The sequence below is a fragment of the Protopterus annectens genome, chromosome 4.part0 (assembly GCF_019279795.1).
Source record: "Protopterus annectens isolate FY-2018-M chromosome 4.part0, PAN1.0, whole genome shotgun sequence".
Taxonomy (NCBI): Eukaryota; Metazoa; Chordata; order Ceratodontiformes; family Protopteridae; genus Protopterus; species Protopterus annectens.
Window position 1 is genome coordinate 519,437,176 of NC_056733.1, and position 25,482 is coordinate 519,462,657.

General features: G+C 38.4%; 1 protein-coding gene across 1 annotated transcript in view; it reads right to left on the reverse strand.

Annotated features, from left to right (window-relative positions):
- The window catches only part of DDX54 (DEAD-box helicase 54), an 841,349-nt gene that overhangs the window by 526,557 nt on the left and 289,310 nt on the right, over nt 1-25,482 (reverse strand). The window contains 1 exon segment of the mRNA XM_044068440.1: nt 20,213-20,344. Within this exon segment, the coding sequence (XP_043924375.1) occupies nt 20,213-20,344 (132 nt within the window).

Sequence of the window (25,482 nt, forward strand, 5' to 3'; positions counted from 1 at the left end):
TCTGAATCATGTAGCTACATAAATGTGCTAACCCCTCATAAACATCAGTTATACCTATCTGCATTGCATGGTCTGTAAAGTGCTATGCTACTCTGTAGAGCAACATTTGCAGTACTCTTGTTTCTGAATCCTTCTTAAGCATCATTACGTTGATGTATTCAGTAATGTGCCGTGGACAAAATCTGAAAATCCTTAATGAAACACCTTTTATGCATGCAGTTTTTTCATGTTTTATTTTTCCTTCTTATTGCAGCCAAATACTGACCATCCGTTCTTCAGTGAGGTACAAGCTGGCCATAGGAAGCCATCATCCAGACAGCCCTCCATGTTCGCCCTAAACCTTATTCTAGAGGCTGATAATGCATGCTCACACAGACAAGGGCCTATTATGCCTTCATCTGCCACTGTGTAATTTCTTACACACTCTATAAAGAAGGCTACAATGTGACTGTAGCTTGAAAGAGCCAAGGGCACATCTTCAGCAAAAAGGAGCTGGCACAGAAATTGGCCTAAGTAGCCCCTCTGAGTTGATGGTCCTCTTAACTCCCACCTCTCACCCATCCAGTTCCAGCACCCAAGCTGCTAAACAATTTCAAGTCGTCTCTATCATAGTCAGTTTTCTTTAATAGCTTTATTAAATTAGAACACAAGACACAGAAAAACGTATATTCATATTAAAGAACACAAACAGTATTAACATGTTCCTAGTATACACAATAAATTTGTGATGTATGTTTGTAAACCATCATTAATCCAGGAATCCATAAATTGCTGAATTCCTGCCTTCCCTTAAATCTCACTACTCCTCCAAAACATTATTCTGCATGCATTGTGCCCAAGTTTCCATTTTTGTCCATGTAATTTGGTCCTACTCATTTCCAAAGAACCTGCTTCCTGTTATTTTATCTCTGTTAAAATATACAATACTTCAAACACAATTGGTTTAGACTAGGATTTCCATTTTTTACGAATTGCTTTTTTTTTGGAACCCACCAGAACTAAGCTTAGCAAGGCCTTACTAAGTCTAGGCAAATCAGATACTGTATGCCAGCTCAAACAAATAATTTCTGTAGTTTCTCTAATCTGATTGCCCAATATTCCTGATAGGGTACTCTGCAGGGAATGTTTGAAGCCTGCTAACTCACTACAATCCCATAACATATGTTTCTAGTTGCCTCTTTCTTCATTCCAACATTTCCCATCAGCCTGAAGAAAAAACTCTTTGTAGTCTGCTTGGGGTACATGCCTATGCAAACATTTCCAAGCAAAACCCCTAAATATTCTACACTTTGTTGCATACTTGGGGGCCATACATTTGTCCTCCCATCATTTCCTTGTGAAGTGCAAATCCAATTTCTTTACCCAGTTTTTTTCTAACCTCCTCTGACTGACTTCTATAATTACTGTGCAATATTTTATATGCCCAACTAATTATCCCTTTTTAACAGCAACTTCTGTTCTAGATTCAACTAAAAACTTTACCACAGCAGGTCATTTTTACTTAGGATTCCCCTATCCCTTTCTCTTTGCCTACACTCTGATACCAATCATAATAGGGAAGGCAGTCTCTAGCCAGCAGTCCAAATGTCTTTTTGGCCTCTTCACATTCGGTTACCTTCCCTCTGTAGTTATTTGCTCCCAATACCTTGGCTCATGGGCCACTTTTCTCCAGTAAATTCCAACCTCATCTTGCCTACCCTCTTTACCACTAATATGCAGTCACCCCATCTGCAAAATCCCCTTACTCCATTCACACATTGCCGCAGTTCTTCATAAAGGAGGAAAAGTATTCTAATATTCTGTCTGGTCGTTATTCTCCTTAAGGACCTGCATCTAAAGTCCCACTCTCACATCACTTCTTGAATTTCCTCCATTTCATCATGATCCCCTTTCACTTTGAATGACAGTTTTCTGTTTGTGTTATGTATCGCTAAAATATCCCTTCAAATAAGGCAATCCTAAAGCACCTTGCCCTGTTGGAAGGATCAACTTATCCCGCTTGACCATTGCAATCTTCCCTCCCAGATAAATATCTTCATCTCTTTATTAATTACTGCCCACAACTTCTTCTCTGGTTGATAAAAATATATCTGGCCTGTGTATACAACTATAGGAACTAAAATATTTTCACTGCTTGTATCTTGCCATCACAGTATCCATAAACACGAGCTTCTAGTTTCTCAGTTTTTGTATTATCTTATGTTTTGTCTCTTCAGACATATCCTTACCTGCCATTACAGAATCCTTTTTAATCCATAATCCTAAATACTTCATTTTATCATGTCCACATAAATATGGGTATTGCTGCACCAATTCCCATGTGGGTACATAGATCATGGTTACAGTTTTTGTTTTATCTTCATTAATTTTATATCCCAAAATGACTTGAAACTGTCTCAAGATGTTGCCCACTTCTGGTTTTATCAGGTACAAAATACATTCTGCTAATAAAGCCAGCTTTTCTTAATTACCATTTCAATTATTTCCTTGAATTTCTGAGTCCCTTATTTTCTTTGCCAATGGCTCTAAATATAAAGCAAATAAAGGGGAAGGAGTACAATCCGACCTGGTTCTTCTGTTCAGACCTAACTAGTCATAGAGGACCCCTCCCATTTTTTGCATCTAATCCCTCGTATATACTCCTATTCAGAATAAACCAAACAAAACCCCGGAACTGGTACATTAAAAAAAAAAAAAAAACACCAGAACATCCAAAATCATGAAGTTACTTTATTATGACTTTAAAATATGGCCAATCACTTTCGTCTTTAGACATCAGAGCCATTAATCAAATTACTAAAAAAACTACAACAAAAAGACACCCCACCCCAAATGTTGTGACCAGTCAAGTTACAAGATGTAAATAATTGTGTAATCATATCAGTTTTATCTGACCAATAAAAACCTTAAAAAAAATGACCAGTCATGGCTCATTCATCACTCGTAATATTCATCATATTCATCGCGTATGTGAAAACTAATCATAACATTAAAAACAAACCATCAACCAATACAAAAAGTACAGATGGTTGAGTACAGATGCCTTCGCCCAGAATGATACCACAATATAAGGATAAAATGATTGACTTCAACAAATGGCTAAGCTTATGGTGTCATTCAAAGGGGATCCAGTATCTGTCTGCCTGGGATGACATGATTGACAGACCACGATGCTTTGCCAGAGATGGTCTGCACCTGTCGCCCCTGGGATTCAGGTTACTGGCTAAGGCTCTTGCCACCCCTATAGTGCCTTTTTTAGGCAAACTTCAAAGGACAAAACCACCAAACAGGTACAAGCATGCAAAATCTGAAGGTAATGCTACTCAATGCTAGAAGTCTAAACCTCAAAATGCACTCTCTCGAGGCACTCCTAAAAATGGAGAACATCGATATCTGTGCAGTAACTGAGACCTGGTTCAAGGCTCCAGAGAGCACCCCTGCAATACCAGGCTACAACTCTTACCACACTTTTCGGCCACCAAACCAGGACCGAAACACTAAAGGTGGAGGAGTGTCAATATTCACCAAGGATATTCACACCACCAGGCTAGTTGGCCAACACAATGTGTCTGAAATTCTCCAAGTGCAACTAACACTAGGTAAGACTGCAATCCAAATTGTAGCTTGCTACAGATCCCCACCATACCCCAAGATTCTCACTACACCTTTCTAAACATACTGGAAAATATTAAGATAGAACCAAACACCCTAATACTGGGTGATTTTAACTACCCTGCCATTAACTGGGAAAACTACTCATGTCCCAACACCTTTAGCATACGGTTCTTGGAATTCATAAATTCCAACGCCCTGGATCAACTAATCCATAGTCCTACCAGGGCTCCAATATCCTAGACCTGGTCATTACCAACATGGGAAATCAATGCTCCATACCTATGGTCACCCCTCGTTAGTCAGGTCTGACCATAAGCTAATCACCCTTAACATCCACATCCCACCCCACCCCCAGTAAAGAAACCACCATAAAAACTTCTCCAAAGCCAACTTCATGCTACTCAAGTCAGAAGTGACAAACTTCATGACACCCATGCAGACGGAACTGAAACTGCTGAATCCTACACTAAGGCACTGTCTGAGCACATCCACTCATGCATGAATCGTGCCATCCCAAATAGAACCAAAATGCTCTCATCCAAAAAGGAAGCCAATCTGGTGGTCCCCTGCCATAAACAAACTTTACAACAAAAGGAAGAAACTTTTGCAGAAAAGAGGAAAATCCCAGGATGCAAAAACTCCTTACTAGCCTCAGTAAGAAACTGAGATGCCTCATAAAATCCTCCAAAGCTAGTTACGAAAATAAAATTGCCAAAGATTCCAAAGACAACCACAAAGCATTCTATAACTATGTCAAAAATCTAAATGGCAATGCTCAGATCTGCTCTGAGCTAAAACAGAATGGCATTAAATATACTGATCCAAAGGATATTGCCAATATCCTGGCAGATCGATTCAGTGCCAACTTCACCCCTCTCACCCCTAAATGGCCCATCTCAATACCGGAAGATTGCCAAATTCCAGTAATAACGGCCACACAGGTACAAAACGCACTCTCTAAAGCCAAGAATACAGCATCCATGTGACCAGATGACATCCCGGGCTGTGTACTACATGAACTACAATATGAACTGGCACCTCACCTAAGTGTCATGTTTAATCATAGCCTCACCTCAGGTTTCGTGCCCACTGAGTGGCGCAGAGCTACAGTTATCCCAATCCACAAAAGGGGATCCACCTTGGATCCCGGAAAATACCGTCCCATCAGTCTGACAAGCCTTATCTGCAAGGCCATGGAGAGTATTATCATGGAACTTATAAACAAAGATATTGGCAACCTTCAAACACTGGACCCCACCCAGTTTGGGTTTGTGAAGGGCTGATCTTGTCTCCTGAACCTGATTAACTTCTTTGAATCAGTCTCCAGAGCCATGGACAAGGGTAAGGTGGTCCACACAGCTTATCTAGACCTTGCCAAGGCCTTTGACACCATCCCCCACTCTGGAATCATAGATAAACTTACTAAGTTGGGCATTAATCCCTATGTCACCCAATGGGTTGCTAAATGGCTTACTGATAGAACCCACACTATAAAAGTAGCTGACTCCAAATCCAGCTCCAGACAAGTGACAAGTGGAGTACCTCAGGGTTCAGTCCTGGGGTCGCTCTTGTTTGGCATCTACTTCTCTGAAGTACAGGTCAACACTAAGGGACTCTGGCTAACAAAGTTTGCAGATGACTGCAAACTGGGAGCCATTATTGAATCCCCAAATGATGTGGATACTCTACAAAAGGGCCTTACAGAAACAGATGCTTGGTGCCAGAGCCATGGGCTCAAGCTCAATGCCAAGAAATGTATTGTTATCCCTTTGGGAAAAACATGTATCCATGAATTACCATATAGGTGGCAGTACACTAAACACAGAAAGTGTGATAAGAGACTTAGGGACACAGGTGGACAGTGGTCTCACCTTCGATAACCACATCGCCACAACAGTCAGGAAATCCTTCTATGTGGCACACCTCATCACGAAGGGCTTTTCATCCAGAAAAAGGAGGTCATTGTCCCACTGTACTCATCCCTCATTAGACCCATTATAGAATACAACGCCCCATTTGGTATGTACCTCTCAAAACATCTGCAACAACTGGAAAGGCCTCAGAAATACCTCACTAAAAGAATCACAGGCCTAAAGCAGATGCCCTACGCTGACCACCTTAAAAAACTCCAGCTATACTCTGTCGCATATCGTCTACTCAGAGGCGATCTCTGCTTAACATACAAGGCCATGTCAAACCCAGAGCTGTTGGACATGCTACACTTAAAGAAATCCCAATCCGTCAGAGCTACACGCTCCAGGGATCTAAACCTTGTCATCACAATAAACAAAACATGCTGGAGGGATAGGTTCCTGACCCAGAGACTCCCCAGACTCTGGAATAGATTGCCCATACATATCAAGCAGAGTGCCTCTTTGGACCTCTTCAAAAGAAACCTTGACGACTGGATGGGAGAAAGGAAATTCACCCCAGGGATCACGTCAGTCGCCCTGCTAGACAGGGGTCCAGGAAAGTAAATAATGTGGGAAGAAATAGCCAGGGAATTGTTATGGCTAGGCTTGTATAGGCCCTAGGGCTGATAGCCTAGTACCAACCTATGAACCTATGAGTAAACATGCCGTATTCTTTTGACTATCCAATAAAGAACCTGAAAAATTAACCAATCTTCGCTCGTTCATCACTAGTGATATTCACCATAACCACAGCATATATAGAACCAATCATAACATTAAATATACCCCATTAACCAATGTAAAGAATGCTAAGTGCAACTGGTTATAAATACATGAATGAACATGCCATGTTCTAATTATCCAATATAAACCTTGAAGGATAACCAATCTTAGCTCGTTCATCACTCATGGTATTCTCCTTGTGTAAACTGCATGTGTAGTAACTAATAGTACCGTTAGAAATGAGCCATCAACCAAAAGAAAAATCCTGGATGTGGTTGGTTGTAATGACATGAATAAATACAGCACATTGTTTTATCAAATGAAGACTCAGATATACGGTTACCAATCACTAAGGGAAAAAAAAACAACCAACCAATGGAAATAAACACTTGATATTAACAACAAATATAAAGCGTAAAATAAAACAAATGTAAGGCTTAGCCTGAATGTAAATTAATAAGTATCACAGTCTAGAAGACTGTTTTGAGTTCACCTGTGATATAAAAAAACTTATTCACAGCCTACTCCTATGAAGATGGGATTCAATGAGTCAAAGAAACCGTTGAAACACATGGGGGTTTGACTTCTACTGACAGCTCCTTGGTCTTTGATTTTATGGAGCTTATTTTGGATAATAACTTTATTATGTTTGAAGGTGAATACTACAAACAACTTTGTGTCGTAGTTATGGGGGCCATGTTTGCCAAAGCTGTACTGCTGAGACGAGAAATTAAATTGGTGTTTTCTATGGATTTATTTAAAAGCTGTCTTTATAATTTTTGATAACCTGGATGATGTCTTTTTTATTTGGAAAAAGGCGTGAAAATGCTCTTGCTGATTTTATTAAACAGCTTGAAGCAACCTCCATGTTTTTTCAATTTACTTATGTACGGCATCAAGAATTTATTAATTTTCTAGACATCACTGTGTCAAAGGGAAGAGATGGACAAATTGAAACAGCTGTATATATATATATATATATATATATATATATATATATATATATATATAAAACCCACATTTTGAAATACCTTTCTTCACCTTCACAGTAATCACCCCATGTATCAGAAAAGAGGGGTAGTAAAGAACCAATTTATACGCATTTCTCGGCTCAGTTCTGATGACCAATTACGTACTCAGGATTTGGCACATTAACAGGCATATTCCTGGAAAGGGGATATCCGTTGAATTTGGTAGAGGAGAGCCAAGCAGCAGTGCTTCAGGGCAGATCAACCAAGTATGGTTCAATTATTAAACATGGACTACATTTTGATGCTTATGGCAGAGACTTCACAGTAAACTGCAGAAACAATATGATTTTGCATTACACTAGTAATTCTAAGGACACTGTTTTATTTAATTTGACATTTGTTTACCGGGAAAGTCTGAATGGGTATGAGCCCATTTTCAGTGGAGGCCCAGGGAGAAAAGCTCCACAGTATACATCAAACAGAATTAAAACAAAAACAAACAATGATTACAAATATTAAGACAACAAAATAACAACTTGTGAATACAATAAAAGAAAATAAGCAAAATATAAAAGTCAAGCAATAAAGTTGACCATGCACAAAACGTACATTAGAAGTGCCTTGTTCAAAAATTGGCACATCCTTCAATGAGATGAACAGTTCAAAGTATATTTCCGTGATCTGCCTATTTTTTTACATACAAAAACTGTTTCAACATCAAAAAGACTATAGACAGACCCAATAAGCTTGTTGGTGGCAGACTTCCTAGAACTACAAGATGTGGAAGTTGTCATCAATGAAGTTACATTGACTCTAATATTGAAGGCCCTTTATTCACTGCCATTAGTAAAATTGCAAGTTATGGGAAATTTAATTGCCCTCCCCCCCCAGAGTTGTTTATTATCATGGTGTAGTTCATGCACTGCATTTTACATTGGAAAGATTAACAATCCTTTCAAGAAAAATTTTTAACACCACACACACACACACACACACACACACACACACACACACACACACACACACAGAGCATACAGAACAATAACAATAAAAGTAATGGAGTTATAACATCTTTGGATTTAGATACGATGCAAGATGTGCCACATATTAGGATTTTCTTACTACTATGGATATGTAGCGGTCAAAGTTCAGATTGCTGTCAACCTGAGTATGCAGATCAAGTACCACTTTGTCTACACTTTGGGGGTTGCTGTCTATAATGTAATTAGCAGGAATGTCAGCTTTCCCAAAGGGAATAATAATGCCTTTTTTTTTTTTTTTTTTTTTTTTTTTTTTTAAGCTTTTATCCATGGCTTTGGCGCCATTCTCCTTGTCCTCCTTCCTCTGTCCAGATGTCACACCAAGCACCTTCCTAGCAGTCTCCCTTACTAGCTTTGCTGTAGTTACCCAGCTATTTGGTAACTCTTCATTGCCTCCCAGTTCCTGTCTTAACTTTTCCCTGAACTCCATCTCACAATCACCCTTTTTTAACTTCCACCATTTAATCCTTGGCACTGCTTTCACACTCCTCCTCCTCTTCTTGATCACCAACATCATCCTGCAGACCACCATTCTATACTGCTTAACTACACTTTCCCCAGTCACAACTTTACAGTCTCCAATCTCTTTCAGACTGACCCTCCTACATAGGATATAATCCACCTGTGTGCATCTTCCTCCACTCTTGCACGTCACCCTATGCTCCTCCCTTTTTAAAATACGTATTCACCACAGCCATGTCCATCCTTTTCGCAAAATCCACAATCATCTGACCTTCTGCATTCTTCTCCTTAACACCATACCTACCCATCACTTCCTGATCCCCTCTGTTCACTTCACCAACATGCCCACTGAAGTCCGCTCCAATCACTAGTCTCTCACCCTTGGGTACACTCACCACTACTTCATCCAACTCACTCCAAAATTTTTCTTTCTCATCCATTGCACACCCAACTTGTGGAGCATATGCACTAACATTCATCATTACACCATCAATTTCAAGCTTCATAAACATCACTCTATCAGACACTCTCTTCACCTCCAAAACACTCTTGGCATACTGTTCCGTTAGGATAACCCCTACCCCATTTCTTCTGCCATCCACACCATGATAGAACAATTTGAACCTGCCTCCTATACACTTGGCCTTACTTCCCTTCCATCTGGTCTCTTGCACGCACAATATATCAACCTTCCTTCTCTCCATCATATCAGCTAGCTCTCTCCCTATACCAATCATACTGCCAACATTCAAAGTTCCTACCCTCAGTACTACACTCCTAACCTTCCTCCTCTCTTCCTGCCTTCGGGCATGCCTTCCCCCTCCTCTTCTTAATGATTCAATTTCAATCAGTAAACTCAAAAAACGATCTTCTAGGCTTAATACTTAATAACTTACATTCAAGTTACACCTCACATTTGTTTTATATTACATTTCATATTACTTGTTAATATCAAGTATTTATTACCATTGGTTGGTTTCTCTTTTTTCACTGCAGTGACTGGTAACCGTATATTTGAGGCTTCATTGGAAGTTAGAACAATATGGCATGTTTACTCATGTCCTTATTACCAACCACATCCTGATGGTTTGTTTCCAACGGTACTATTGGTTACAGACACATGCAGTGTGCTCCACGAATACCATGAGTGATGAATGAGCTAGGATTGGTTATCCTTCAAGGTTTTTTACTGGATAATTAGAAGAACATGGCAATGTTTATTCATGTATTTATAACAATTACAATTTTTTACATTGGTTGATGGGGTTTTACATATGCAGTGGTTATGATGAATAACACGCATGATGAAGGAGCTACGATTGGTTGATTTTTCAGGTTCTTTGTTGGATAGTCAAAAGAACATGGCACGTTTATACAACCATCTATACTTTGGAGTTTTTATTGGTTGATGGTTTGTTTTTAATGTCATGACTGGTATTCACATACGCAGTGGATATGATGAATGAGCCATGACTGGTCATTTTTTAAGGTTTTTATTGGCCAGATAAAACCGATATGATTAGACAATTACTTCTTGTAACTTAATTGTTCACAACTGTTGGGGGTATGCCTCTGGACAGCTTTTTATCTGCTGTAGTTTTTTTAACGGTTTGGTTAATGGCTCTGATGATGTTTAATGACGAAAGTGCTTAACCATATTTTAAAGTTATAACATCTTCATGAGTTCGGATGTTCTGGTAATTTTTTTTTTTTATTATTTTATTATTGTACACGCTCCTAATTGACCTACTGAATCAGGGAATGCAAATGCTTCTACTGCCTATTCAAAATCCTAGCTTACTTGAGTGAATGCTTTTTCTGCATTTAAGACCCACAACGACAGTATTATTTGTATACTCTTGCTTCCCTCTGGATCATAACTGTTCAATTAATGTTGTTAAATTTTCGTCTCCCCTCCACAAAAACACAAATCTATACCTATCAAGTCTGGCATCACCTTTGCCATTCTTTTAGCTCTTACAAACACTTTATAATCATGTTTTCATTTTTAAATGGTCCATGAAGCTGTGTCTGATGACCTTTAACATCTTTAGCTATTATAGCTACCACATCTTTCTTCTAGGATGTTGGGGTTTCCCCTTTTAAAAAAACTGCTAAACAAAACCTTCCAAATCTTTATCACTTTCATCCTTCCCATCTTCAAACCTCCACAGGAATACAATCTACCCCAGCAAACTTTCCTTCACATTGATTATACATCACTTTTTATCTCACCTCCTCCTATCTTAACTGCTTAGCCTCATTTGAAAAGATTTCAAGTCTGCATAAACTAAACTCTGCTGGCGATTCCCTGCGTGGTGAGGGAAATACACATACATTTTTTGTCTGCAAGTGAGAGAGCTGCTTTCTGTTTTATCTGTTCTATTTTTTTTCTGTTTTAAGAAATCTTCTTAGCTTGTTTTTCTTTTATGTGACAGATAGACACACATTATCTAGGCTGCACATTTCACATGTTTTTTCACTGGTTAAATTATTTACAGAGTGACACTTAAATAAAATACACAGTGAATTTCTGGGTCTGTGTTTTTCTGAAAAGATTTCAAGCCTGCATAAACTAAAAGCACTGCTGGTGATTCCCTGCTAGTAATTTTTCGCATCCACTCTCCCCTTCGTTAATCTAGCGATTTTTAAGCTGCCCATCCCTACTGTAAATTGAGCTTAAGCTCCTCCTCTTCTACACTGTTGTTGATATCTTGAATTATTTACTTGTCTTTCCTTTTACTTGTATTGAAAAGGTGCATTTTGCAACTCACTGACTGTTCTAATTTACTGGCTCTAAATTCATTATCTAGCTAGCTGACGGAGTAGTGCATTTGTTTTTACATCAAGAGGTCAGTAGACTTTCCATCTAGTGCACTGGGAGGTAGCCTGGCCTGCATGTAATTTTATTGGCTGGATGGCTTATTAATCATTTTATCTTGTTTTTAGTGCCTTTATAAATTATGTAAATGAAGTGGTTTCTACACAAAGCGAAGTACTTGTATTGAATAATTACACTTTTATAAGCAGTTTAAAATGCACTGCAGTATCCGTTATCTAAGGTAGTTTGTGGTAGCATTTTGCATCTTTTAAGCTCATTTGTAGTAGCATTTTACTCTGGACACTCCTTTGCTGTGCTTTTACATTAAGAGTATTGGGATTATTCATCTAGAGGCAGTAAGTGTTTACCTGGTCTATCTGAGCTGGGAAGCACACAAAAGGGCTCCAAGTATTTTTTGCACTTCTGTTATATACTGTAACTGTACTTTCACAGTTTCAGAAAATAAACTATACTGTTTGCTGCTGCTTTAAGTAGTTAATTATACCGCATTACACTGCATCCGTTAGTTGTAGGTTGTGTGGTATTATTACACTTGGGCTCCAAACTAGCTACTATACATTAAGAAGGTGTTTTACTGCAGCTTTGTGGCAGAAGTATGCTGATTTAACCTGTCTGAGTTTGGGATTGCTAGTGAAAGGCTTATGTGCTTTCCAGATATGTAGTTAGCTTAAAACTTGTTTATCTTTGCTTATATTTAAGCCCCACAGTGCTCTGTATAGATTTAAAAGCCTAGAAGCTCAGTTTTTCTCCAAACAGCTGTCAGTGAAACCCTTTAAACTTTTCTGCTGCTCTAGGAGCAACTCAGCTGTGCACTGAGCATCGGTAACACTACAAAACCTAATGCACTGGTCATAGGTGACTCCATTGTGAGACACAATGTTTCCCTTGCCAGGCTGGATAAGGAGCGAGTTACAGTTAGCTGCCTGTCAGGTGCCACGCATCCATCAAGACATTCGAGCACAAAGTACCAATATGACTCGTTCATAGTCCATGTGAGGGGTGAATGACTTCAGACGTACCTCACTGGACTATATGAAGACAGACCTGACTTAGCTCTCAGATTACGTGTCACAATCTGGTATAACCCTAGCCTTAAGCAGCATTCTACCTTCTCCCTGGATGATAGCACAATACAAACAAAAAATGATGGACTTGAACAACTGGCTTAGCTTCTGGTGTCAGTCCAAGGGGATCTGTCACCCTGGGAAGACATGGTCAACAAGCCATGCTGCTTTGCCAGAGATGGTATGCACCTGTCTCTTCCAGGCTTTTGGATACTGGCAAAGGCATTAGCCACCCCCTATTGTGCCTTTTTTAGGCAGTGTCAAAACCAACTTTTCAACGTAACAAAAACCTCTATAGGTACTGCTGCTTAATACCAGGAATCAAAACAAGAAACTGCACTCCCTGGAAGGACTACTATGGAAGATGCTGACTTCTGTGCAGTCACTGACACATGGTTCAAAGGTGTGGAAAACACCCCGGTCATGCAGGGCTAGAATGCCTTCCACATGTTCTGACCACAAACTGAGCATGGTAGAACTAAAGGAGGAGGTGGGGTATTCATCTTCATTAAGGATAAGCACACCTCAAGACTGGTCAAACAGTACAACTCCCTTGAGCTACTCCATGTCCAATTAACTATAAGCAAAGCCCCCTACCACATTATAGCTAGCTGCAAGTCGCTCCACCATGAAATAGGAAAAGCACATTGCATACCTGGACTTGCTGGAGTCACTTGTCATACAGTCCAACACCTTACTTATGGGTGACTTTAATTATCCTACCATCAACTGGGAAACATACAACCACAAACATGCTGGCTCAGAGATTCTTGGATTATGCCAATGCAAATGCTCTGGAACAGCTAGTCAGCACATCCACAAGGGGCTCAAATGTCCTGGACACAATACTCACTAACACAGGAGAGCACTAACCCTCCCCCCATGTGATGCCCTCCTTGGTAAGATCAGACCACAAATCACATTATAAGATCAAATATCCCGTTAAGCTAAAAAAACACTTAAGAATTTTTCAAAGACAAATTACCTCCTACTAAGTGATGATGTAAGTTTCAAAGCCAACAGAAAAAAAAATGGGTTACCTCGTAGACAAAGTTGGTGTATCCAAAAAAACCAAGACAAGAATAAAGATAGTAACACCAACACCATGATGCAGATAAAACTATTTCTCAAACAACCGCTGGTACTTAGACATTCACCATAAGGCTTCGTCAGGCAAGTGAATTCATATTACCATCAAAACTTATTTAAATACATATCCATTAGAATCATGTGACATGAAGATGAAACATTTTTAAAGAAACATTGTTAAAATTTGTTCTTAATTTCTTTTAAAACATGTTTTAAGCTAAAACTCTCATTCAAACCAGGATGTTGATGCGCTCTAAACCATAGGATCCATTTATTCTCTGTAACTCAGTATAATTAACTAGATCACCCCCTCTAACTGATTTATAAACATTTGCAAAATACAGAAATTAAAAACATGTGATATATCTGTATGCTGAATATGTCGATACAATGCATTAGTTTACAATTTCCTTTTAATTTCTGATAAATGTTCACATATTCTATCATTTAATCTTGTTACTTTTGCCTATATAAAACGCATTGCATTGTGTGGACATAGCTATATAAATTATATTCATAGTATTACATGTACCATGGCTCCTAAAATAACATTTTTTTATGTAACAGGATGTTTAAAACAAAGTTCCAGTGAAAATATATCTACAAAAATTACAATTAAAGCATTTTTGTGTACCATGTTGCTGCATCATATTATTATTCCAACATTTCTTTTGTTCTTTATAACACAACTGCAATTTTAAATTAGTTTGATTTTTGTAACCAAAAGACAGTTGTTCCAATGACACATTTTTAAAAGTGGGTATGTGACTCATCATATACCAATGTTTTCTAATACCCTGCATTTTTTTGGTGTTAGCATCATATGGCAAAAAACATCTAAATGCTCCTTTGTCATTATTTCTATTTTTGCACTTACTAGAAGTTTCACTACTCCCATTAAGGTGTTCTATGTAGCCTTCAGAAAAAACAGGAAATATAGTTTTATCCAATTCTTGTTTCATTTCTGTTAACTTTTTAACAATATTTTCATTATAACCTCTATCAATAAAATCGGTAGTCACGGTATTTAGTTGCTCATTCATCTGATTAGAATCAGTTTTTAACTGTGCAACACGTCTAACCTGATTTTTTACAATATTATTAAAAATATGTGGGGGGTGCATACTACTCTTGTGTAAATAACTATTTTAACAGGTTTCTCGAATAAAGTGGTTCCTGTGGTGCCATCTATTTTCTTAAAAAGCTGCACATCCAAAAATTCAATACTACTATAGTCAATATTATATTTAAATCTCAAATCTTCACTACTAGAGTGCAAATAATCAACAAACTCATAAAAGTCTGAAATAGATCCGTCCCAAATAAGGAACGGGTCATCTACAAAACGTTTGTACAAAAATATATTTTTACTAAATTTATTTCTTCAAAGCCCCCTTGAATACAGATAACATGGACTGCTATGCAGAGGTGTACACCAATGCCCTGTATGGCCACTTAAGCAACTGTACAGAATCTGCTGTACATGACCGGAATAAAAGCAGGTCTTGCCGAAAAAAAACACACCACTCTGGTGGACCCCTAGTATAAACAGGCTATACAACAAGAGAAAAACTAATATCCAAGAACAACAGGGAACTGGCTCAAGAGGAACAAATCCCTCTCTAGCTTAAATAAACAAATTAGAGATAGTGTCAAGTCCTCCAAATCTAATTACAAAGCAAAAACAGTCTCCCTAGCTAAGGATAATCACAAGGCATTCTTTAACTATGCCCCAAATCTAAAAGGGAATATCCAGCTCTGAACTGGTGCTGACAGATTTGGAGCAAACTTCACCCAGTCATCTCCAGTCATCCCCCAAAGTATACCTACTATCATTCCTCAGCCTATAATCTCAAGACAGAAGGTACTCTCTGTGCTCTCAAAGGCCAAAAACACTGCATCAATGTGACCAGACAACCCAGATTGCCTTCTAAACAATTTAAAACATAACCTAGTAGACCCACTGGGATCCATGTTTAACCACAGCTTGCAAACTGGCTGTGTTCTGGCAGAATGGAAGGCAGCAACAGTAATCCCTCTGCACAAAGGGGTCATCAACTGACCCTGGTAATTATAGGCCCATAAGCTTGACTAGCCTCATCTACAAGGCCATGGAAAGAATCACTACGGACCTTATTAACAAGGTCATAGATAATCTCCAAACTCTGGACCCAGCCCAATTCGCATCTGTTAAAGGAAGATCATGCCTGTTAAACATGGTTGACTTCAAGAAGTCACCAAGGCCCTGTAGGAAAGACAGTGCATATTGCCTACTTTGACCTAGCCAAGGCATTTGACACAATCTTCCACTCAGGTATTATAGAGGAAACTCTCCCAATTGGGAATTAACCCCTACGTTAACAGATGGGTAGCCAACTGGCTCACTGACAGTGGGTGACTTCACCTCTAACAAAAGACCAGCCACCTGTGGTGTACCACAGAGTACTGTGCTTGGCCCCTTATTTTATTTCTCAGATGTCTAGGCAAACTTGGACGGCTTGTGGCTGACCAAGTTTGCTGCAGACAGGGTTAACGCTTACAGATGAATGGCACCAAAGCCATGGATAAAAGCTAAAAAAAAAAAAAAAAAAAAAGGCATTATTATTCCCTTTGTGAAAGCGGACATTCCTGCTAATTACATTATAGACAGCAACCCCCAACGTTTAGACAAAGTGGTACTTGATCTGCATATTCAGGTTGACAGCAATCTGAACTTTGACCGCTACATATCCATAGTAGTAAGAAAATCCTAATATGTGGCACATCTTACAAGTAAAGGCATCGCATCTAAACCTAAAGATAACTCCATTATATTTGGCCCTCATCAGACCAATAATTGTGTACAATGCTTTTGTATTATATGTACCCACTAATGTTTAGCAAGCTGGTGGTGATTTATCTCCATTTGAACCTCTGTCACATTTTAAATGTCTTTTTAATGAAAACCCTCAAAAAAAAAACCCAACCTATTAACTTAAAAAAGTCATGTACATTTTCAAATGAAGTTTAACCCTCCTGACCGGAACAACTGTCCCAAAACGACAGCTGCACCAACAATCATTACCCAACATTAAGGTTATGCATGCTAACACACACGTTACAGCCTGAGCTCCTACTTACATCAACTATTGTCTGTTTTGGCCTTAATCTTTATTCCTCTTCCAGATGTGAAAAACTTGCATGCTTTCAGAAAAACGTCACTTTTTAAAGGCCAGTCCCTATAATCAGCAAGTCTCCATGGAAACATAAAATGTACAACAGTCCTAAGCAGCAGATTTCTTAATACTGAAGATTTATTTGCTAAAGAAAAAATTGTCTTTACATTCAGTGCTCTTTTATTTAGATGCTAACACAAAAAAACTTAAGCAGATTAAGCCAATGGCATTAATTCAAACATTCACCTATGTAAAAGCAAGAGAAAACATATCAACTCTACATATATGACAACATTTGCATATTTATACCTCATCCTCCACCCCAGTAACCCAAGATTGCAACATATCAACAAACATGCTTTTGTCTAGTCTTTCTTCCCTTTCTACATTCTAATGCCTAAACTTCTAAAAATTAAAAAGAAAAATAAATACTTGTTTGCTTTGTACAAAAGTAACTAAAAATGTTTTACACCAGAACATGCTGTTTATATATCATGAAATATTTATACAAATATTGTTAGGAACAAACATCGCTTTACCTGCAGCTAGTTTTTTTTTTCCTTTTAGTGTCCTTCCAAAACATTAATAACATGAAATTGGGTAAATACATTTCACAGTCCAGAACAAATGGGGTATATGCTTTCAGTTCCCCACAAGTTTAACAGAGTCAATAAGTGGGGTACATGCTTTCAGTCCCCCACAAGTTTAACAAAGTCAATAAAAGTCCAATCTTTCCACTTTTTCTTGTAAGGCCATATTTCACAAATGTGACCAATGCTTTATGATCTCACATTTATTAACTAACTACAACATTGCTGGTTTTCTTCCTTTTCATCTCCATATCCCAACCCCAGATGCTGGTTGAAGTCTAAGGTAATCCCAGTCAACTCCTGTAACTTTTTTTGACTCTCTCAAGCATTTTCTTTTAGAAAATTGGAAAGGTTTCACTTGTAAAGTCTCTCTATGAGCTTTATTATCAGAAGAATGAGAAGCAGAGTTCCCTTCCATTCAATGTCTCTTTTTGTTGGACAAACTTCTGTATTTGCTCCTTAACCTGTTCTACATCAAAAATTACTGTTCCTCAGGAAAAAATATTCAGAAGCTAGCTGAAAACAGCAGCTTGAATTTCACAATGGTCTCTCAACATTCCCTGATTGCAGAGATAAAAATTAGCTTCTTTTTGTCTGGTGTACACTGAAAAATCACTTTCTACAACCACTCTGTCTCCAATTTTTAACACTTTGTCCTTCTGCCACAGCTTTGTCAGAATCAACTCTTTCTGCTGGTATGACTGCATCTTTACTAGCATAGGTCTTGGCTGCTTTCTCATGGTCAGGTTTGGAGCACACACACAATGTGCCCTTTCAATTAACAAATCCTGTTGTGGAATACCAGTCCAGTTGCTTATTTATGCTTTCTAACAGTAATACAGTTTCTCTGGTACAACAGAAAATCTCAGGTTTTCCCTGGGTGCTCTGTCCTCTAGCTCTACCATTTTTAAAAACAGATCTTGAGCAGTCTCATATTTAGCCAGCATTTTCTTCATTTTGACTTCTGATACTGCAGATTTATCAGTTCATCTGAATAGCTGTTTAAAGACTCTTCCATTTTTTCAGCCTTTTGTATGCTGAGCGGGTCTACTCCACCTCCAGTGCTGAGCGGGTCTACTCCTTCTCCAATGTTGAGTTGATCTATTCCTTCAATTCATTTTCCTCTGGATTACTGGAAGCCATGTTTGCACCAAAGCTGAACTGTAGGATTTGTCACAGTCAGTGTTTTCTCTTCACTTTTTCTAGCAGATTTTCTTTCAGGATCTCCACGTTTCTTCTTTGCAGTCATCCAGCAGTATACTTACTAACTAGTTAATGAATTTACTAAAACTGGCAGAGTTACTGGCCCTTATAGCTCTGTTTTTTTTTTCACCCTGGGAGACCTGAAATTAAGCTGCTGATCAGTGTGCAGCCATCTTGGGAGTCCCTGTCATTGTTAGGGTTTTATCCCTCTAAGCAATGGAGGTGGGAATAGTTATATGTGAACTGCTCTATAAGCAATAATCACCAAAACCTATGACCTATTAATACAGAAACAAACATTAGTAAGCACCTGGATCATGTAATCTCAAAAGTATAATGCAAAAAATGTATCCAACTCAAATCTCAAGAGTTTGTATGCTGCATGAATTATACAATTCTTTACTAACTAACTTGAAACAACTTTCAGCCTGCATTAGACTTTTTAAAGGACAAGTGAAAAATGTCAGTGCGCACAAAATCTGCCAAAATTAGTAAGGCCCTCTGCAGTGGTCAGACACTTGTGCATTCTTTCCGGTGTCCGCTCAGAGCCCATTTCATTTCACTAATCTAGTTTTCAAGTAAAAATGCATCAGAATGGGAGTAACGATGCAGAAATTCCAGCAAACACCAGTAAAACTTGTGCAAGTAAAATAAATCAGAGAGCAAAGGTGCTATCAGACACAAGGAGAGGCACTACATAAACACAGAAATGTAAAGAACAGATTCTAATCAACAGACAAAAGAAGAAACGTTCCATAAAATACAAAGGTGGAGAGACAAGATACCCTGGGCATTACCACACTCCACAAGAAGCACTGTATAACTACAGGGTATAAGGTCAGTGAAAACAAGCATCATTAGACACCTGAAGAGCACTAACTGCATAAATATGAAACGGAGATCACAGACTCTAGAACTCGCTAAACATCATGGAATGCTACGTAAAAATGCAGACAGGAACATAAAAAAAAACAGTAAGAGACAAATCGAAACATTATTGTGATGGCAGTAGTATTATTTAACACCAAAGGATCAGTCCAATAATATAAGAATAGTGAGAAGTTGGTAGCCTTCAAAATGTTATAAAATAAAGGGAAGGGTAATTTTAGCCACAGCTACCCGTGACATAGCAAAAATTTATTGAGGTCGCACTGTAACCATGCACAGGAAAACAGTATGCCCAACAAGACTGATGAGAGGGTCAATAACATGGTCTATGCAGTGAAATGCACCTGCTCAAACTACAATGAACAAAAACATCTGAAGCACCTACTGACATGACTTTCACTGAAAACTTGTCCAGGCAGACCAGAAGCACATCTCTTTGAACAATTACAAAACAATACAACATATATGCTCAGCTCTATCTGTAAAGGATTACAATACACTTATCTGCTTGTTTTACCGATTAAAAGTCTAAGTCAAACTCCACCTGTGCAGCATCTTAACTGTAGCACAAATCTAATGTACGCAAGCAGGTTTTTAATTACTAGTGAAAAATAACTTAAATAACTTGAGTGGTCTGTTAATGCAGTTATTTCATACCTCTTTCAAATACTCAACATGGTGCTTTGTTGCTGCAAAAATAACAGTTTGTTCCTGAGGTTTAACCACATCCCGCAGCAGATGAAGGAGAACAGCAGGTTTGTCATCTACACGCACATGGAAGAATGCAAGCTGTAATTTAAGAAAAAAAAACAACTGGTGTTAAAGCCATATATATTGCTACGTAATGCATACCTCATTCACTTCATCTAAACAGTCCAGCTAATTTCATACATTAAGTATGTGGCTAGCATCATTAGCTCCTTTTTAGACATGACCTAGACCTTATTGCTTACACACTGTAAACATGAGATAACTGTATCATACAGTAACACACACACACAGTTAATAAAGCAGGCAAAATGTATACAGGAATAGTAACATACAAGTATACCAGACTTAGAGCCACATTGTTTAAGACAGCATTAGAGATGTACATAAAATTAAGACAGTACACTGCTCCAACCTCTTCGGTTTTACTGCTAAGAATTCCCTGTACCTGTACTTTTAAATATTGATGTGCACACTGACAGAGCTGGTGTTAAAGTATTTCCTGATCCTTATGCAAATGTTTGCTTTGAAATGCACGTTTTACCTTGGATCATAACATGCTTTAAAATTTTTGAAAGAATGTAATAAAAGTTTAGCCTGAATCCTAGACAGACATCTCTCTTTTTTTAAGGCTCTAAATGACAATTCAATTACCTCTTGCCGTATTTCAGGCAGGAAAAAATTCCAAAGCCACATGAGTGACTTAACTATTGAATAGAAGTTGAGGAAGGTACTTCATTAATGAATGAACATGTTATTTGGCCATCACTCTGCTTTTCATGGTGCTGTCTTGTATGATATTTATTATTTAGTTTATATTTGTTTATCGGGAGGAGTCTGACTGGGCCAGAAGCACTTTTTCAGTGGAGGCCTGGGGAGAAAAGCTTCACATACAATGAGAGACGTACTATTACATTATGTTAGGAGACAGAACAGTTTTACATAGATGTACTGTTGCATTACATTGGTAATCAGTTACAACAGTTTTACATAAAAAATAACACACAAAAAAGAAAATCCATTGATACATACATTAGTATTCAGATACGCAGTTTCACATAAAATCACACTTATACTTAGCAGGAATTATTGGGTGAATAGACTTGCATGAGACTCGCATTTAGGAACACAGTTACCCTTAGTGTCTTAATGTAGCCCATCAAGTATATGGAATTGGAACTCAGGATGTTTGCAGAATGTGACTAAAGGTCAAAGTATAAGTTAGTAAAAGAGATACAGTGGAAGAGAAGAATACAAGGTGTTGTGGGGGGAGGGGCTCAGCTTAGATCAGCCTAGTGCAGTGATGGTGAACCTTTTGTGTTTGGTGTGGGAAAAATTGGAAAAGTACTATATTGACTCTGCTGGCGTGTCAGCCCCTGCCCCCCCCCCCCCCAGCGAACAAGAGAAACAATTCTTTACATATTCATTTATTGCAAAAAAAAAAATAAAATACAGTCCAATCGTGTGCTGCTATGCATTATATAAGTAAAAAACATATAGTGAGTTACAATACAGAAAAACGACATGCACACTGATAACTGGGCTTAAAACAGTACCCCAAAAAACTACCCTACTTTTAATAATTTTGAATTGAACTGAAAAAAATATGGGATACACTGCATTTGATTTGATCAATTAAGGACTTTTTTTGTTGCTGAGGTTTAATAGACAAGTTCAGAGTCACATATTTCTTGTATTTTTGTTCATTCGGTTTCCTTGGTAACTCAGGTGTTAGTGAATGCTGGTGCGTCACCCAAACAGTTGTGGTGCGTCAGTCACCTTTGACACACGTGTCACTGATTCGCCATCACTGGCCTGGTGAGTAGCAGGAGCATAGCCAGTTGTTTAGGTAACTCTTTTTAATAGGTTTTTGAAGTATTTTGGATTAGGTGAGTTTAGAATGTTTTGAGGGGAGGAGTTCCAGGTTTTAGAGATGGTGTTGGCATACAGTGAGTTTCCAAAGCTATTGTTTGATTTTATGACTTTTACCATAAGTTTTTTTGGAGGAACGTAGAGACCTGCTGTTTTGGTAGCTATTGTTCGATTTTGTGACTTTTACCATACGTTGTTTGGAAAAACGTAGAGACCTGCTGTTTTGGTGTATTTGAACTAGGTCCTTTAAGGCTGGACATTTGTCAGGAAGGTATATTATGGACTGGACTGTTGTAAGTTGGTTTAAGTTTAGGAGGTTTGGAAGTTCTAGCCATTTGAGTTGTTTAACAGCAACGCAGTGATGGGTTTTGTAGGGCAAGTTGGTGGCAGATTTGACTACCTTGTGGTAACATGATTCACGTTTAAGTAGTCTTTTTTTAGTGAATATAGGGGATGCACAGAGTAATGTGGAAGTGGGTTCTGGTGATTGCCTGTCTGGATGTGTCTGTAAGGTAGGTCTTAGTTCCGTAAAGAGTGGCTAATTTAACGTGGACCTTTTTATGGCTTGTGATATGTACTTGTCAAATTTTAACTTATCATCTATAGTGATTCCTAGCAGTTTGGTTTCTGGGGAGAGGACTATTTTGGTGTGATTGGCAGAGGTGATTGAAAAGTCTTGGTGAGGGGAAGTTTTGTGGTAGTTGTTGGGAAACAGCATTAACTTGTTTTTATTGGGATTTGTCTAGTAACGATTCAATGTCAGAGAAGGACTTTTGGGTAACTTCCTGTAGGTTTGGTATGGTAGGAGCTGTGCATATAACAGTAGCGTCATCTGCATACCGTATAATAGTAGCTTGGTTAGTTGCTGTATGGAGTTTGTTGGTGAGTACCAAGAAGAGTAGGCTACCAAGTACTGAGCTTTGTGGGAACCTACTATTATGGGTAGTAGTGATGAAATATCACCCCATTTTGCTGCTTGATGGCGTTCAGAAAGATATTTGGAACAACATCAGAATGTTTGCTAAGTTGAGAGATGCTAGTTCTTGTAGGAGCTGCTCATGGGGCACTGTATCAAATGCTTCTGACATATCTAGAAATATTGACAATACCATTTGGTCACTGTACTTTTGTTGGTTGACTGCATTAGTAACATTCAGTAGGGCAGTGGAGGTACTGTGTCCTGGCATAAAGCAGTATTGAACATTGGTGAGCAATTTGTTAGTCTGTAGGGTGTTGCATTAATTAAGTGTGGGTGCATTTTTCTAGTATTTTAGACAGAGGGGAAAGTATGGCTATTGGTCTGTAGTTGGAGAGTTCCAGACTGGCCCGCTTTGTGAAGTGGGATTATTTACAAAATTTTCCAGATTTCAGGTATGTAATGTGTGGAAACAGATCTACTGATAAGTATTGATGCGGAGAAGCAGATGACTTCGACTGATAATTTGAGGTAGTCATTTGGATGTTTGTCAGCTGCTAGAGTAGTGGATTTTAGTTTGCTTAGTAACTTCTTTGTTTTACCTACTTGGATAAACTGCAGTGAGAGTGTGTTAGGTGAGCTTGAGTTTGTGGGAAGTGTGGTTTGTTTAGGGTGATTTTTGTTTTCAATGAGAGAGAGGATAACATTTGTAAAGAATGTGTTAAATTGGGATGCTATACTTTGTTCTGATGTTTTGATGTTTGGGGTTAGGGTGGGTGAATGAACTGGGTGTGTTAGCAGTTTGGTAGAATGCCAGAATTTCTGGGAATTATTATGATGCTTTTCCTGCATGTTGTTATAGTATTGTTTTTTGTCTGATTTGATTTTCTTTTTGCAGACATTTCTGAGGTGGCGGTATTTGTCAAGAGAGTCTTTGGATCTGTTGGACTGATGTAGGGACCAGAGTTTATCTCCGTTTTAATAGTAGTTTGGTTTCTTTTGAGAGCCATTTACAGTAATTTGATTTGGTTCTTATGTGACTTACTGGGGTCAGTGTGTTTAGCATATCTAGGAATTGGCTGAAATATTAAACAACTTCATCCAATTGGAGGTATTTTAACGGGGACCAGTTGCAACTCTGGAGTAATTGTTTAAAGGTATCTATGGAGAAATTTTCTTTGTTGCATATTTGTTTGTATGATGTATGTCTAGTGGGAGAATTGCACTGCCTTAAGCAGCAAGTGATATGGTGGTCACTTAGTGCAGACAAGTAGACAACCTGAGTGATGGATTATGGACGGTTTATTTAGTTAGTGTCCAGTCCAGTATGGATTGTTTTATGTGCTGCTTTATGGGACCAGTGTGAAACATGATGTGGAAGATTCCTGACCATTTTCTAGACTTGGAGTTAAAGTCTGAACTTAAAGAAGGCACCTCCAAGTTTACTGAAATATGCACCCATTTCTTCCACATTATATACAGTAAAAGCCTGCATCTGGGATTGGTCATTTTCTTGTGGAGTAACAGTGTTCTAGACTGTGAATTTTGAAACTTCTGGCAAAAAAAAAACACAGAACTTCATTCACTACATCTCTATACACACACACACACACACACACACAGTACCATCACTACAAACCAGCACTGAGGCAAATGTACACCTTCCACTAAACAGCATTACAGATACACTTGACTACCTCCAATCCCAACTGCATAGTTCCTCTTTAGCCTACCATATGAATTCTATGGACAAGTCTGTTTCCTACTCCTACTTCAGGAAGACCAGTTAGCCTCTGATGTCCAAGTGATGGTCACCAAAAAAGTTTTCTAAAAATACTTCAGTGCCACTGACTCAAGAAGGATGGACTGTGAATGGGCAAACCTGTGAGTCACAAACTTCAGATCCTACCCATGAGAATAACTCTTCAAAGAAGCATATGAAAACAGCACTCCTTTAAGGGATTCCTTCACCAGTTGGTGCTGCATCACAAATCTGCATTCACCAAAGTCATGAGAGGCAGAATAAATATAACCCTATACTGACAGCCCTCCCTGACAGGTCAACGTGCCAGGTTATCAAAGTGCATTATATTCAGTTTCCATTAGGTGAGAGTACAGTGCTTGTGTTCAAGGCAAAGAATGCAACTCATATCCAACATATATCTTTATTGTTTTGTCATTACATCCCAGAAAAAAAATCAAACATTTTACCACAGAAAGTGACAATTCTTTTACTACACAACAGAGACGTCTAAATTCTAAAAACACTGACAAAGGCAATGTGCTGACAGATAGAGTAACACCCGTTTTTTTAAAACAGCTTTATTGAATTATCTTGTGACAAAGGCAAACTTACACTGATATAAAAATAATCAAACCATATTAACAAGTTCACATTTACAAACATTACATATATTGTTCTATATAATAC